This window comes from Paramormyrops kingsleyae, chromosome 25, assembly GCF_048594095.1.
Source record: "Paramormyrops kingsleyae isolate MSU_618 chromosome 25, PKINGS_0.4, whole genome shotgun sequence".
NCBI classification, from domain to species: Eukaryota; Metazoa; Chordata; class Actinopteri; order Osteoglossiformes; family Mormyridae; genus Paramormyrops; species Paramormyrops kingsleyae.
The window spans coordinates 19,309,920-19,325,300 of NC_132821.1; the positions used below are offsets into that span (position 1 = coordinate 19,309,920).

At 50.9% G+C, this 15,381-nt stretch overlaps 1 protein-coding gene across 8 annotated transcripts in view; it reads right to left on the reverse strand.

Moving 5' to 3' along the window:
- Positions 1 to 15,381, reverse strand: part of fat1a (FAT atypical cadherin 1a) — a 47,214-nt gene that overhangs the window by 23,057 nt on the left and 8,776 nt on the right. For all 8 annotated transcript variants that reach the window (XR_002840494.2, XM_023830742.2, XM_023830741.2 and 5 more), the window contains exons 3-4: positions 8,172 to 8,486; positions 2,962 to 3,023 (exon numbers count right to left, since the gene is read on the reverse strand). Coding sequence is in view for 7 of the 8 variants with exons in the window: in XM_023830742.2 (XP_023686510.2) it covers positions 2,962 to 3,023; positions 8,172 to 8,486 (377 nt within the window). In the remaining variant the exon portion in view is untranslated. The remainder of the gene's footprint in view (positions 1 to 2,961; positions 3,024 to 8,171; positions 8,487 to 15,381) is intronic.

The window sequence follows — 15,381 nt, forward strand, 5'->3', positions numbered from 1 at the left end:
GGAGGTGGGGGGTTATAGATAAGAGGCTCCTGAAGGCTTTACCCTCTGAGCAGTAAAAGGCGACTTAGAAGCAAACGTGATATGAGTCAGAAGAACCTTCAGATACGACGACACAGGGGACAGTCTGACACCTTAAAGATACACACATACACAGGGGTGTACATTTCTGACTATTATGCATGAGCTTTACATACTGGTTAGTGATTCTCATTTTTTCAGAAGGTGACTTAAACCAGGAGAACAGCTCCCTTAACCCCACTGCTGTCTTGTACATGTAGCTCGGTCAATCAGAAAATAAACCCACGAAATTTCTAAGAAAATATGATGCACCTCAAACTCTCTCTTCACAGGTGTCCGTTAATATTTCTGTCTCAGTCTTCCAGACATGCTGAAGATCACAGCACGGAGGGAGCAGAGATGCGTGCAAGAACGAAACTCAAGTGTCATGACAAGTCAAGTCAAGTGAAGTCAAGTGAGGAGTGCTTTATCGTCAAACCATTTGTATCAGGTATACAGTGGCATGAAATCATGCCCCCCCCCCAGGACCACGGTGTGACACACAGGCAGTGAGTGCTGTAGTAGTGTATTTGTACAGAAACTTTTTGGTACAGGTCTTTCGGTTCGGTACACTTATGTACCAAACGAATGCAGCAAATGCAGAACCTTTGTGTGTTTGTGTGTTTCCCCCGAGTAACATCTGGAAAGGGGCGGATGAAGCCGCACCACTAGGCATGAGTCCTAAAGTGAAGCTGGAAGCTGTTAATGTGAATACAGTACAGATCAGGTACAGTTCGATTTTCTAAATGTGCACCTTAACGGATATTTATTTTATTTTTATTTACTCGAGAGAATATTTATTTTGATTTACTTTTAAGCAAATTTTAGTTTTTTATTAGTAGGAAGCAGCATTATTGACAGACTTTTTATTTAAGAAAGATAGTCATACTTTGTTCAGTAAACCACTGTTAAATAAAGAAAAAAAGAAGCATTTCATGTTTTGTTTCTTTTACCCCCCCATTGTACCGAAAATGTACTGAACCGTGACTTCAAAATAAAAATATAATTATATAAATTATATATAATATATAATTATAAAAAATTATAATAAATATAAATGCACATACAGAACTGTGATTTTTGTGTACCGTCGCACCCCTAACGTGCCGGGGAGGGTCTTCACAGGACTGATGACAGCATCAGCAGGCCCTAAGCAGTATCAGCTCAAACACTTCACCCAAAGCCTACAAGACTATCAAAGGAAGGGACCGAGCTGAGAGGAACAAGTGATCTTCAAGAACTGACGTCACAGGTGATGATCTGCCGCTCCACTGCCTGTTCCTTCCTAACGATACACAAGCAGCTTCTAGCCTGCAAAGCATATGGGCTGAAGACCAAGGTGCCAGCGGGACCATCTGGCGAAGCCTTCAGGAAGCGATATCTACCGGGACTTCACTCCAGGGACACTGAGCGCTTGTGCTTTGAACGGTTCCTGTTTTTGATTCCATTCGTGGCCAGTGGAATCCATACCTCACTATGACTCCAAGATCACTGAGTCATCAGCGTCGGTACCCCCTGGGGGATCCTGACCCAACTGGGGAAACTGGAGACGAGCACTCAGACAGGGTTCCATTACACAAGCCCCAGTGACAGTGGAGATCACCATCGTAACTCAGCTGATCAGCACTTTTTAAGACCGGATGTGGACCTTATGGCATGGGTGGTCTTTTTAAGAAACGAGGCGATTCCTGGAGCCTGTGCGTTGCATCCTGGGATAGGTCTACCTGGCTGTAAAGACCAAGAACAAATGTGAACCTCTCACTGTTGGGTGTTCAGACAGAGGAGCTCCCCCCCCACCCCTACCCCCCGGGACCCCTCCCCAGGAATGTCCTGTTGCTCCCAGGAGCTAAGGAGCCCCCCCCAGGGGAGGCACAGCCAACAAAGGAGTCCCGGTTGGACTCTGCCCCTCATTCAGCAGCATCTCCATGGAGACCAGGCCACGCCGGTGAAAACTGGGGCAGAAGTCACCAGCCTGCAATTAGTTGCCAGCGATTATGCTCGTCTTGAATAGAACTCAAGCCATTAACAGTGAGTCATCTTTCGCACATCGCAGGCATCTCGAATTCTGATTAATCGGGCACGCTATTATAATGGTTTTAAGCATTAGGCTAAGTGGCACACGGTGAATGTGAAGTGGTCAAAGGCGATCAAGGCCGGTGGCTCGGACACCGCGAGAGCCCAGTCGTTCTGTGGGCTCTGGTCCCTCCCACACGACGCCCTCTGCTGATTAAAAGTGTCTCTGCGGCCTCATTCAACCACAAATCACATGGGTAACTTTTATTAGCAAGTTGTGCTGCAGAGAACTGAAAAACACGTGTGTCTGAGAGAAGGGTCAGGTTAAGGCTGCGTCCCGTTACACTGTGGCTGTGGTGGGGGGTGGGAGGAGGGAACTTGACTCGCCGAAAACCAAATAATTTTACTGGACACAGCAGAAGAGCAGTGCAACGGGAAGCAATCAGTCATCACGCGGATTCCAACAGCCACAAGATCTCCGTCCACGGAAGCAGCGCTATTGATCACGGGCACAGACACTGAAATTATGCAAGCCAATATGATTTTTACAAAACAGCCTAGCAAGCAAAACAAAAATGGGAGCGACTTATTCCAAGTCTACAACGGCTCTTTAATTACAAGATTAAGTATTAAGAATCTGGCTGACGGGCATTTTCCAGTCACTAACTCTGATAATGAAGCCAGAAGAGTCTCTACATTAAGACCTCAAACCTTACCCTCCGTATACATCTCGGAAGCATGCGTTCCGGACCAACCTCTAGGCAGTAAACAAAGCTGGTCCAGTGCAGCTGTCTGGGGGTGTCTGCATGTCTGGCTCAACAGTTAAAGCTTAGAGGAGCCATGTGACTGCGGAGGGAGATCCGGACGCTTAACACACTGATGACTGCTTACCTCCAGAATGTGTTCATCCTGCTGTTCCCGGTCCAGCTTTCTTGACGTAGTGGTGACCAGCCCTGCCGACATGCGAGACAGACAAACAAGTTAGGAAACCCATGACCTAGAACCGTCTTAATGCTGCCGATGTTCAGAGCAGCTCCCAAACAGGCCTTTTAATGCAGCGATCCAGAACGTGCTGTTTGTCTAGGGCAGAGAGTGCCACTAAAAAGGAAGCAGGCAGGAAAACACAAAGTGCTCACGCTGTAAACAAAGGGACGATTTACGGCCGCTGGCCAAATGCGGCTCACGCTAAACCCTGCGGAGGGCCTTAACACCAGGGCTGTGTTTTGTGAGACCTGCTTGTCACATCCATCCAATTTATATGCAAACACGGGGCCCGTGCACTCCAGCTGCCGGGACCTGACACCGCCTCGACAAAGAATCCACCAGCAGCCCCCCCTGCACCCTGCTGCTCCTTCTTCCCCGCCTCGCCCCCACCCCCAAGCCACTCCGCAGAAATGCCCGGCCTCCTGGCGAGCTGTGCAAACAGTGTAGTCCCCCCCTCCCCCCATCCCTCACAAAGACCTGCCTGGACCGGCCTGTGATGGGCTCACACCGGCATGCCAGGTAGGCCTCGAGACGAGAGAACAAAGAAAGTGAGAGACAGAGTGTGGCGGAGGAAGCACACCCGCACACACTGCAGCCGATTTTAATTACGATTTTAAAATGGAAAGAGGAGGACGGCCTGCATTCTCACTCCCACTTTAATGGCAGGCCGGCCGGTTCCAGTGCTAACCGCGCGGCGTACTCTGGGAGCGCGCTGCCGTCTGATTAGCATAAAAAAAGGATTTCCGAAACCCAAGCCTGTACGCGGCACACATGCTGGCGACAGGAATAGCAGACCGCAGCTTTCAGAAGCTCAGAAATAGCACCAAGCCGCTGTCCCGCTGCAGAAGAAGCAGGCCGGCCCATCTGGGGCGGGCGGGAGCCCGGGCCGGGTTTCTGAAGCCTTTCCGGGGCGGCGCCATCTGGGCAGAGGGCTCTAACCACCGAGAGCGGCTCGTGCAGAAATCACACCAGGCACATCAGCCATTAGCACACGGCCGACGGTGAAGGCCAGGCCGGGAGCGGCGGATTAGCGCTAACAGCAGAGCTGCCGTCACTGGACAGCAGGAGCCACGCAGCGCTCGCACCAAATGGCCTTTGAAGTCAGCACTCACAGACAATCAGCCTGCTCTTAGCAAACATGAAACCGAAAAGACAAACTCTCAGGCAGACTGCCCAGCTTAGTCAGTGAGGGCAAACAGAAAGCACTTTTTATTTGTATATATTTTTACCTGTTTCTACATTTTCCTTTACTTCAGTAATGCTTCAGTAATGCAGTTTATCAAAATCATTTCAGCACTATGGTGATCCAGCAGGGGGCAGAGCGATTAAAGAACAACACTGGTGAAGCACCATCAGGTAGAAGCAAGATGACAAATGGAGCCTTTGTACAGTACAGCCAATTCTGCCCCCAAGAGAAACTTTCAGAAGCGAGAGGGATTGTCTCAGGACACACCCTACCACCTGGAAAGGGGAAGCTGATCCGACGTGATTTAGAGCTGAGGCGTGTTTATAAAAGAGAAAATCAGCTCAGCCCAAGGACTCCATCATTTCCAATTTGCTGGCAATGTTCCTCCCCCAGTTCCCTTAAAAAAACAGCCCAGGGCCACAATCATCTCATGCTGACGAACGTTTACCCACATCTGGCTACACTGGTATACTTACTGCGGGCCTCGCCCTCAGACACAGAGCAAAGGCAGAGTGTGCAGAGAGAGGGGAAAGGCCAGGCAGGCAGAGCGCTCTAGAAGAGGGGCACTCAGCAGCAGCTGGCCATGTGCTGTGTGTCACTGTGCTGGGAACAGGCCCACCGTTTGGGGAGTGGGGGTACGGTCTCCACAGAGAGAGAGAGAGAGAGAGAGAGAGCGAGCGAGAGAGAGACAGGGCGAGAGAGAGAGAGAGAGAGAGAGAGAGAGAGAACGTCCAGACAAGGACAAGTCTCTACTTGTTATGGAGGATGTCGAGTCGGGCACAGATTCCGTCAGGGGGCTCCTCCAGAATCTCACACAGACACACTTATAAACAGACACTCACACACACACACACACACACACACACACACGTTCACTTACATACAGGGACACAGACAAACAGAGACACACACACGCACACACACGTACACATACATACAGGGACACAGAGACACAGAGACACACACACACACGTACACATACATCCAGGGACACAGACACACAGAGACACACACACACACACACGTACACATACATACAGGGACACAGACACACACAGACACACACACACACGTACACATACATACAGGGACACAGACACATTCACACTCCCTCAAGAGGCAGGGCCAGAAATCTATTACCAGCCACCTCCAGAAACTTCCAAAAGCACCCCTGACCAAACCTCCTGCCATTGTCTAAGTGGTAGAAATGATGGAGGGAGGGACAGAGAATAACCACCACTCTGAGCTGGATGTGTTGTCTTGCAGTTCGGGGGGGGAGGGGGGGGCTTGTGGCGGTGACCCCAAAGCAAACTCAACAAGAGCAACATCTGTTCCCCCCATACTCTCCGCTTTTCAGGAGCTGCTGATGGCGTAATTAAATTAGGAAACACTTAATCACCACAAAAGCCCAACATTTATCCAGGGTGCCGTTCATCCTGCGCAGCGGAACACAGACCTCTTTATTTACCTAGACGGTAATAAGGTGTGAGGAAACGATGACTGATAATCACTAGACGATCGTTTCAGAATTGCAGCACCCCATCCTGACAGCTGGCGGGCACCACGGGGGAGCGGGCTCATTTCGGAATGCTCCTGACCCTGCACTCACACAGCCTTTTACGTCCAGAGCCCGCCAGCCGTCTGTCAAAGCTCACAGGGAACAGCAGGAAGTTGTAGACGGCAGTATCCTCTTCCCATGAGGCAGTATCCATTTCCCATGCAGCAATGTCCACTTCCCATGTGGCAGGCCCCACTTCCCATGCGGCAGGCCCCACTTCCCATGCAGCCTTCCTGCAGCTGACAGCGTCGGTGCTGCAGGAAGCTGGCATGAGGCCATGAGTAACGTGCACGTACACGCTGCCGCCGGGGGCCAGGTTTCTGCTCACCGCTCCAGGGATTAACTTCACAGCGCAAGCCCTGCTTCTCTCAAACCCAGGACATATACCTTTTCAATTTGCTACTATGGGTGTTCTGTCCTCCCAGGCAAAGTCAGAAGGGGGCAGGGAGGGCGGCCCTTATTTCGGACCAGGTATGACCGTCCCTTCAGTCTGACCCAGACCCGCACGCCCCGCTAATGTAGCAGGGCTTCATTTACTGCTTTATTTTTGCATAGCTAACCAGGTTTAACACAAGGATGCTTTCAAAAGCCAGCCACAGGCAACACCCCCAAGGTGTGACCGATACTATATAAAAATATCGAGAAGAGAGGAATTTTAAAAGAGGGTAATTCCCGATGTGGGGCTGACTGGCTGACGTAAACAGTGCTGCCGGAAAGCAGCCAATGAGCTGTCAGCACCGACGGACCACACAGCAGGTGGATAACCTCAGAGCTCTGATTCACAGAGAGGATGCCCTTGGGATGCCGTTGATATGGTCTGGAAGTTTCTGAGCCAGAGAAGCTTCCCCAGGCTCCCCCACCATTCAAACATAACTGTGTCGACTCAGTTATTAGGAATAAAACCAGTATCGTCGTCCCGGCATCACATGTGCGAACGGCTCAGGTGTGGCACGAACGCACCGCATGATATTCCATCTCACAAAACCCTGCACCTTCTCGATGGGACCCCTGGGCTGCCTCGTACCTATAGGACGCTGGTGAAGGTGGAGAACATGTCAGCACCAGGATCAAAGCCCTTTTAAAAGTGTGCAGCCTTGGGCCGCTTTTGAGGTGATGCTGAACCCCTGGTCTAGAGCCGAAGCAGGGGGTCAGCACCCTGAAAAGCCCTGATTCAGCACGTCATGGCGGAAGGGAGGGGGCTGGCCTCCAGCCTGGCGGAGCACCAGAGGGCGGCCACATCCAACGCACTTGTTTGCTCAGCAGAAACTAAAAAAACCTTTCATGTAAGAGTCAGCCCCTGGGCCCTGACACTGGGCTGGCGACACAAAGCGGCCGCTCCAGATATCAGGTGGGGGTGGGCGTTCCCCCGTGAACTTCCCAAGGTGAGGGTTGGTGTCACACTGTAGTCCCCACGGTCGCTTATGCCTTGCAGACTTCAAAAAGATGCCCATTCTCGCGGAACAATGGCCCAGAGCAGTGAGAAAAGTCACTGCCAGGATGCTAGAGCCCTTCTTGCCTAACATTAGAATGTTCTGGATCTCTGACCTGTCACCAGGAGCTCTCGCTAAATGTATCCATGCCCCGCCTCCCCCCCCCCACTGCACTCCCAGACTCCCAGCCTCCCCCTGAATAAGGGTGCTGCACTGTTTCAGCAAGACACATGCTCACTGCCGTGCCAACCAGCCCCTGCTTCAAAGCCTTGAACCCCCCTTTGAAATACCCTCGTGGGAGCTGCAAACACTGCAGCTCATTAACAAGTGGCCTGTGACTGAGCGGCCAGCCCTCTGCGCCGGCAGGCCTCCGCACTGACGAGCCGCCACACAGCTGAGCCGCCGCGCACTCAGCCCTCTGCGCCAGCAGGCCTCCACACTGATGAGCACGCCGTGCACTTCCTGTCCCAGTTTGTTTGCATTTTTTTTCCAGTTTTCATTGAATGGCTGCCAGCTTCACTGTGAAGAGCGAAGAATGATACAGAAGGAACCCTTATTTGGTCGGAAAATCCACATCACCGCTCGCTGCTGCAGATAACCGACGTTTGTTGATACAAATGCCTTGAAATACAGATCCCAGAGTTCCACGAAAGGTTACAGCACAAAAGGACACGTTGGCAGCTTCTCCATAAGAAACTGGGCACTTCACGGCTGGGAGGATCAACAGATGCAGCCCACGCTGGTAGGACCTTAATCATAAGGCATGCAGAAACCAAAGAAAAGTCAAGCAGCACCATTTACCAGACACTGAGGCTTCAGTCTCACGTCTTGGTGCTGCTGAGTTTCCCACTTGGGGACAGTGGCACACCAAGCTCAGGGAACAGCCTTAACCCACTGACATACCCTGCACCCAGCTGTGTCCCTAGAGAAAAGGAGGACTCACCTGTCTTGGGGTCGATGTCAAAGAAGCCCTGAGGGTTTCCACTGGTGATCTTGTAGGTCAGCTTGTTCTGGGAGCTGGTGTCCGGGTCCCAGGCTTGCACCTGGATGACGGACACGTTCTTGGGGGAGTTCTCCGGCACGCTCGGGAAGTAGATAGGCTCCAAGGTCTGTGGTGCGTTGTCGTTGACGTCCTGTACTTGGATGTAAACCTCCACGAAAGAGGAGAGGGGCACCACCCCCTGGTCAGTGGCGTACACTGTCAGCCAGTAGTGTGGTGTGGTCTCATGGTCCAGGAGCTCCTGGGTCCGGATCACACCTGGGAAAACAAGCCAGCGTTCAGCTCTCTCCGTGGCGGTAAGATCTTAATGAGTTCTAGTGCCAACCATCTACTTACTGGCCAAGGAATACAATAAATCAATTCAGCTATAAACGATTTACCTGCTTTAAAAAAATCGAATGAACATTTGAACTACGAGGCTCTGCTTTCAGCCTTATTGGCAGGATCGTTACGGCAGGCCTGAAAGCCGATTCCGTAGTGTGGCCTCGTCCCGCATTTCAGACCAGCTTCAGGCGAGGGTTCAACACCTTCAAGTCAAAGACCTGGGCGGTGTAGGCCCTGCTGGGCTCCGGAGACGGGGCCGACCGCACTCGTTCCTGGGCGTCGTCTTACTCCCAGAGCCCCCCAGCTTTGTGCTGCCTCCAAGCCGGCGACTCGCATTGCCCGCTGCCCCCCAGGGATCATTCATACGATCCAGCAACCACTCATTCCTGCCTATTGTTCACCCTTCCTGCTTTACCAGCCATCCCCCCCCAATAGGTGCTCCTCCGCAGGGAAGCCAACCAAGCAGCATCAGATATCCACCACCCCCCCTCCAAAAAATAAACTGACATTTCCTTCAGGGGTGTAAGGCTGTAAGAGATCTTTTGTGGTTTCTCCAACATAATATAGGTACTGCCGAAATATCAATATCAAGGCTGCTAACGGGGCAGCACACAATGTAATTTTTTGTCTGTGCGAAACTTAAGGTCTGCGTGTGGGTGGGGGAGGGGCCCAGGTCGCTTCAGTCTGTGAAGCGTGAGGGGTGGGGGGGTGGGGGTCCGACGGCTGGATCTGGCCAGAGAGTTAGGTATTTTGACTGGAACACCCCAGGGGGGTCGAATACCCGTCCCCGTGATGTTCCGCTGTGGGATTTTTACATTTTTAACGTACCCATCTAGGACACCATGGAGACAACCGTTAGAGGACAAGTGACAGTGGGGGGATGGGGGGGGGACGAGGACACAAAGGGAAAGGCCGTGGTCTCTCCTTAACGACAGGGAGGAATGCAGAGTATCCATGTACAGTTACAGTGCATAAATGGGGGGGGGGGGGGGGGGGGATATTTCACACAGCATATCTGTCCTGGAGGGCAGCCCCCATTTTGGTGGAAAAGAGGCAGGACCAGGCATCCATTTTGTTGTCAGACATAATGAGTCAGGTTTTTCTCAGATCGTTTTTTTCCTGCGGTTGCAGGGAAGAGTAAAGTGAGACCAGGAGCTCAGCCCAGAGCTGCATCAGCCACACACTCTGGTGCTTCTACCTGCCTTCTGAAGCCGAGCCTCTTATAGCTCACCAGAGACAACGTCTGCCTTACTACCTCGCTAACAACAGAATGCAGACCCACTCAGTATTCACCCGTTACTAGGGGTGCACCGATATTTTTGGCCAATATAGCTTTTTGTCTAATCCCACAATACCGATCATCGATACGTGTAACCAGCTGACCTCAGCACTCCACAGATATGTAGTCAAACTGCTGTTGGTGACGATATTTCTTAAGATCCCATACGGTGTGCAGCGACAACATCAGATAATGCAGACAGTCAGGGAAGTAGGGTCGACTTGGGAAACTGTAGCGAGTGTCTAATTGCTGAATGAGTTCACAAAATCCCTTAGTCTTCCACTAGGGGAAAAGGCTGATTATCAGTGCAATCATCTTCATTATTTTGGTAGGTGTGTTTCTGGCTCTGAAGTCTAAATATCGGCCGGCGATATCAGCTATGATGATGCTGATGTCTTGGTCAGCCAATACCGATATGTTACCCAACGTATTGTGCGTCTCTTCCCGTTACCCCCTCTGGTACTGGGACCAGAAGCTCAGGAACACAAGAAGAGCAGCCGGAGAAAGCGGACTTTCAGGCTGCGTTGACTGAACACAAACTGGGCTGTGAGGTGGCAGCTTTCTGGCTCTCTCTATGCTGCAGGGGGCTTGGCAGACCGGCCACCCACACAGGAGATGCAGCAAAAGGAGAAGCAGGGCTTTCAAAGCGGCCTCCTCGCCTACCAGAGCCCAGCCGGATGCCCAACACCTGAACGGACCTCCTAATTCTGTAAGAGATCGTGGAAAAGCTGTGCTGGAACGTCAGGCTGAATTTTATTTAAGTGAAAGGGAAAGGGGGGGAGTTTCGGGGGATAAACACAGTACTGTTCATGAGATGTGGAGCTTAATAGCATTCCTCCAGCGAAAGAGCAAAACGGACACTTATTAATCCTGGAAGGAGAAATGGATTGTGGGGCCAGAAAGCAGATTAGGGTTTATCCCGGCTACTGAGGGCCCGGAAAGCTGTCCAGGAGATACGCATCATCTTTCTGGCGCACAAGCGCAGGACGAATGGTCAAGGAGGGCACCTCAGGGTGGCTTTTGAAGAACAACAGAATTCCCTCCCCCAGACCTGCCTGGCCCCACCCCGGCAGGCTTGATGAAGTTCAGAGCCCATGGCAAGTGCACCCTTTGTAGGTTAATTTCCAGCGTGCTCACTGGAGCAGTGAAGAGGCTATTAAGGTTGGTTCTGTTGGCTGGCGAGCCGCTTCTCGGCCTCTAGAGGAGTGCTCTGTTCAACAGGCAAAGCATTCAGCTGCCTTCTTAGGTCTTCTGCTCCAGGCTGACATGAACTTTCTCATCAACCATCCCCCCCCCCCCCCCCCCCCCGCTCCCCGCCCCCCTAGCTCTTCCCAGGCACCGATCGCTGAAATGCTTCAAATTCCACAGTGGAGGGAGAGCACAACGGAAAAAGGGGGAAGTAACTGCTGAAAGCAAACACCCCCACTGTAACGTCTGCGATTTTCCACAGCAGGACCCAGTGCTAAAGGCTAGCAAATCCCTCGCTCAGGTGCGTGGCTCTGACTTTTAAGGAATAAGGCCCCGCTTTGTCTTCATTACCCTGACAGACAAGCAGGAGAATGAGGCACACATGGACGTGTTATTCAGATACAGAGCGACCTTCTTCCAAAGGTGTGATAAAGTCCTTTCCTCATCAGGAATCTAATCAGGCTGTAAATTGCTTGCATCCTGTCACACCCCAGGTGTGGTGATGGCTCTGGAAAAGCAGCCGCTATCTGCACGGCGGCATAAATCCCAGAAAATAGCTTCCAAATAACTGCATGGTAATTTAGCAAACAGGATGGAGCTCACAAAAGCCCTTATCAGCTGTGTCACGGGTCAGAAACCTGGGGCTTTATAAGTGACTAAGTCTGCTTTCGCCCATCAGTTTGCAGCACGGTTGCCACCAACAAACTCAGCCGTCTGCACAAACCATAACGTCACGTTCAAAGTACCACTTTAATGACTTATTAGGTCCACGTTCCTCCATCAAACCCATTTTGCAGTCAGAATCTTACCACGGCGGGATAAGCACAGCCAGTGACAATGCATTAATGCATCATTAACAATATAGATCTGCAACCAAAACACAGACACCTCAAAAAGCTTGAAGAAATTCCAAAATATTTTGGTTGGAGAACAGAAAAAAAAATGAAAGACTCTATTCAGCGTTTGAATGGAGGGTTATGGGAGCTCTGCTGGTTTTAGCCCATTAATTCCAGTCCAGGAATCCTATTGGGACGAGCCCAGAGCCCAGGCATTGTCACCATGCTGGATGTTATTTCAGACCCTCCAGAGCACGGCTATGCACGACGGCACCATTTCAACCACATTATCCAAGGTCAGATACAGTCCGGCCTCCCGTCAGCTCCCTGACTCCCTGGCCCTCAGCCGCGTCACGCCTCAGCCACCAGGCATTCCGGGCAAAAGTGGCAGCCCTAACTAAACCTCTCGAGAAGACCAAAATGAGAATCCCTTAGGGTCTAAAAGCAGCAACACAAACCTGAGGAACCAAATATCCTCCTTGCACCAAACATTGATCCTTGCTAAACAGTAGATTGTTATACTTGCAGGCAATCAACACACTGTGCCTTCTGCCTTGGGTCAACAATGCTTCGGGGTCAGAAGTCTGCTCAAAAAAGACAGACACTACGGCACCTCTGACCACCAACCTACAGAAGGCCACAGGGTCGGAGAGGAATCTGACTTCCTGAAATACTACAGTGCTTCAATGTTTACAGTTGCTTCAATGTTTCAACGGCTAGTTGACTTGGATTAAAGTAACAGATTGCTGAGGACCCAAATCATAAATTTATTTCCAGTGAATGCTAAGACATCCAGCTGAGATCCCAGATCAGAACTCGGGTTTAGATCTAGCTCCTTACAAAGATGGATTGCAGAATTGAACACGCACACCAAAAAAAAAAATAAAAAATTAAATTAAATTTCCAGTGCTAAAGAATGTCGGCAGCACGTCTGTGTTCCTCTGTGACTCTCAAGCTGTTCGGGAGTCATTTCTGGGTTCACCTCTAACCCCAAAGCAAAACATAAGAAATCTGTCACGAGTTCTCGGCCCAGGCAAAAACAAAGCACCTGCTACACCTAAGAACATCTAGAAATGACTAAACTTCAGCTGACCTTACTCTTCAGGGGAAATACCTTCTGATAAATTGCTACCTCTCCAAGCTAGAATACCAACCAACCACCTGGCTAAAATTGCAGGTACCCTCCCGTAGACCGTAATGTACAAGCAATAACGTTTTGACCATTCGACCCATCAGATCGCTAACCTGCCAAAAACCTAACAGTACTGCCTGATTTAACATGGCTAGCAGACAGCAGCTTGAGGAGTTTAAAAATTACTTGGTGACTGAGCAAGCAAACAATTTTATCTGGGGAAAGCGTACTTTTTCCATCTCGCACCCCACAATCAGAAAGAACTCCAGCTCTCTCCACATTCCTAGCTTGGGTCGCCCAGGCAACCTCACTGAAGCAAACACTACTTAGAGCAGTGTGTTCTTTAGAGTTTGCGGAAGAAGTCACACTTCTGCTCCAGCTTGGGTGTATAAAAGAAAAGTGTGATCGGGGAGGCGGGTATTTTGAGCCCATCAATCTGCTGGAAAGGCCGTGAGGTCGTCTGGGATCTCGGCACAGCCAAACACGGGCAACACAAACCGCCGGGTGCATACTTCAGCTATCTGACATCGTCACGAATCGGCCAGCCGTGCTGAAAACAGGAAGGGCACTCCTGAGGGCACCCGGGCTTTAGAAGAAGAACGCGGAATGCTGAGACTTGCTTGTTGTGCATCAAGCTGTTTCTCTTACACCCTACAAAGGCCCCTTTCAAGGCTTCGTCTGTGAGACAATGCATGGCAGAAGGGCAGCGCATAAATTACACTCAGAGCGTGTGTGCGAGGCGGGACCCCGGAGAATGCCGTTCTCAACGCTTTCCCAAAGACCCGCCAGCCAGCTCAAACGTGTGCATGCGTGCATGGATTACTCTACAGGTAATGTTTCCTAAACAGCACGAAGCGCCTTACAGTAGCTCCATCATAAAGATTAGGCTCCAAGAGCGACAGGCCCACGAGGGGTTAAGTCGCCAGGCATGTCAGCATTCCAGCAAAAAAAGGGCGACAATCAGCCAGGCAGCTCGTGCCGAAAAAAGGCAGCCGCCAGGAAAATAAATATCACAATGTAATAACATCCCCAGAATGACTTTCAATTAGGCTCATTTTAGTTTAATGCACAATAACGAAGGAACCAACCTTAATTAAAGATGAGGGATGGAACATAAAATTCCAGTCGTCCCTCTAAGACACACACGGGGGGGGGGGGGGGGAGGTTGGGGGTGCGACTCAGCCGTCCTCGTAAATGAAAGCAATCGCTGGTGGGGGGAGGGAGGAGGTAAAGATCAAATGAAAAAGAATCTTAATTGAGCACAGAAAAGATCACACTGTACCCTGACCCTAGAAGGCATAAGTCAGTCCCCTTTGTGCAAATACAGACCTAATTAATTACCTAATTTTCTTTCCGCCATATAATATAATCAAATTCTCCTGTGTACCCCTACACGGCTGCTGCTAACAGCCGGCTTCCTTTACACGGCCCAGGCTGTATGAGTCGGGACAGCGGCATGCCTTCCTGTCCTGGGCACACAGAACCCCCATTAACTCAATTACCCCAAACACGTTGTCCGGCAACCAGCAAAGCCAAAATTAGTTTGGCCTGTGCGCACTACCTCACCAGCTCTCCATATGTCCCCCTATTTTTTCAGCGTCTCTGAGGCCTGCTGACAAAGACGGCTCCTGCTTGTGTGACTCACAGACGGCGCCGACGACGCAAGCTCTCAAACTGCCTCGGAGAAGGCAACCGTTGCAAGAAAGTTGAGTTTATCATTAACGCCATTAGCGTTTATTTTTACAGACACATCTAGGAGATCTGGGATTTTGCACAAAGACTTTCCAGCAAAGGAAAAACTGGTTTGACACACAGCAGGGGAAAAAAAAAAAACCAACACAAGCACAGCCTCTGCCTGCAAATGGAAGGCAGCCTTCAAAGCACGCAGCTAATCTCCGTCTCACATTCCACGCTGCCACCCCTACTTTTATGAGCTCTCAAAGTCTGCAGAGAGAGAAAATAAAGTTTATAAATAAAAAGGACACACATGACACAAGAAAGGCAAGGAGGGGAAGGGCCAGGCGCTGCAAAGCAAAGCAACAGCCACAGCTGTGTGCAGTCTGCCTCTCAGTGCCCTGTCATCCCGGGAAATAAATAAATCCGAAACCTTTAGCGTTTAAGGGCTGCGGAGTGTGGAGGTGGCGGTGTGCCTCCCGGAATCCGTACTGATCCCTTTTCTCTTTCCTCCCCAGACTCAGAAAGCTCACCTACAGCTCTGATTATTTCGTGGGGTGGGTGGGGGGTTGGGAGGCAGTCCTGCAGCCACATGTGGTAACCTCATACCCAACTGCCCTCCCTGTTCCCAGGGGAGCTACTGCCTTGGGCATATTTGGTTTGCGACCAACTCTGGCTGTGTTGATAACAATGGGGGCTCCATATGATGAATCACCCGGG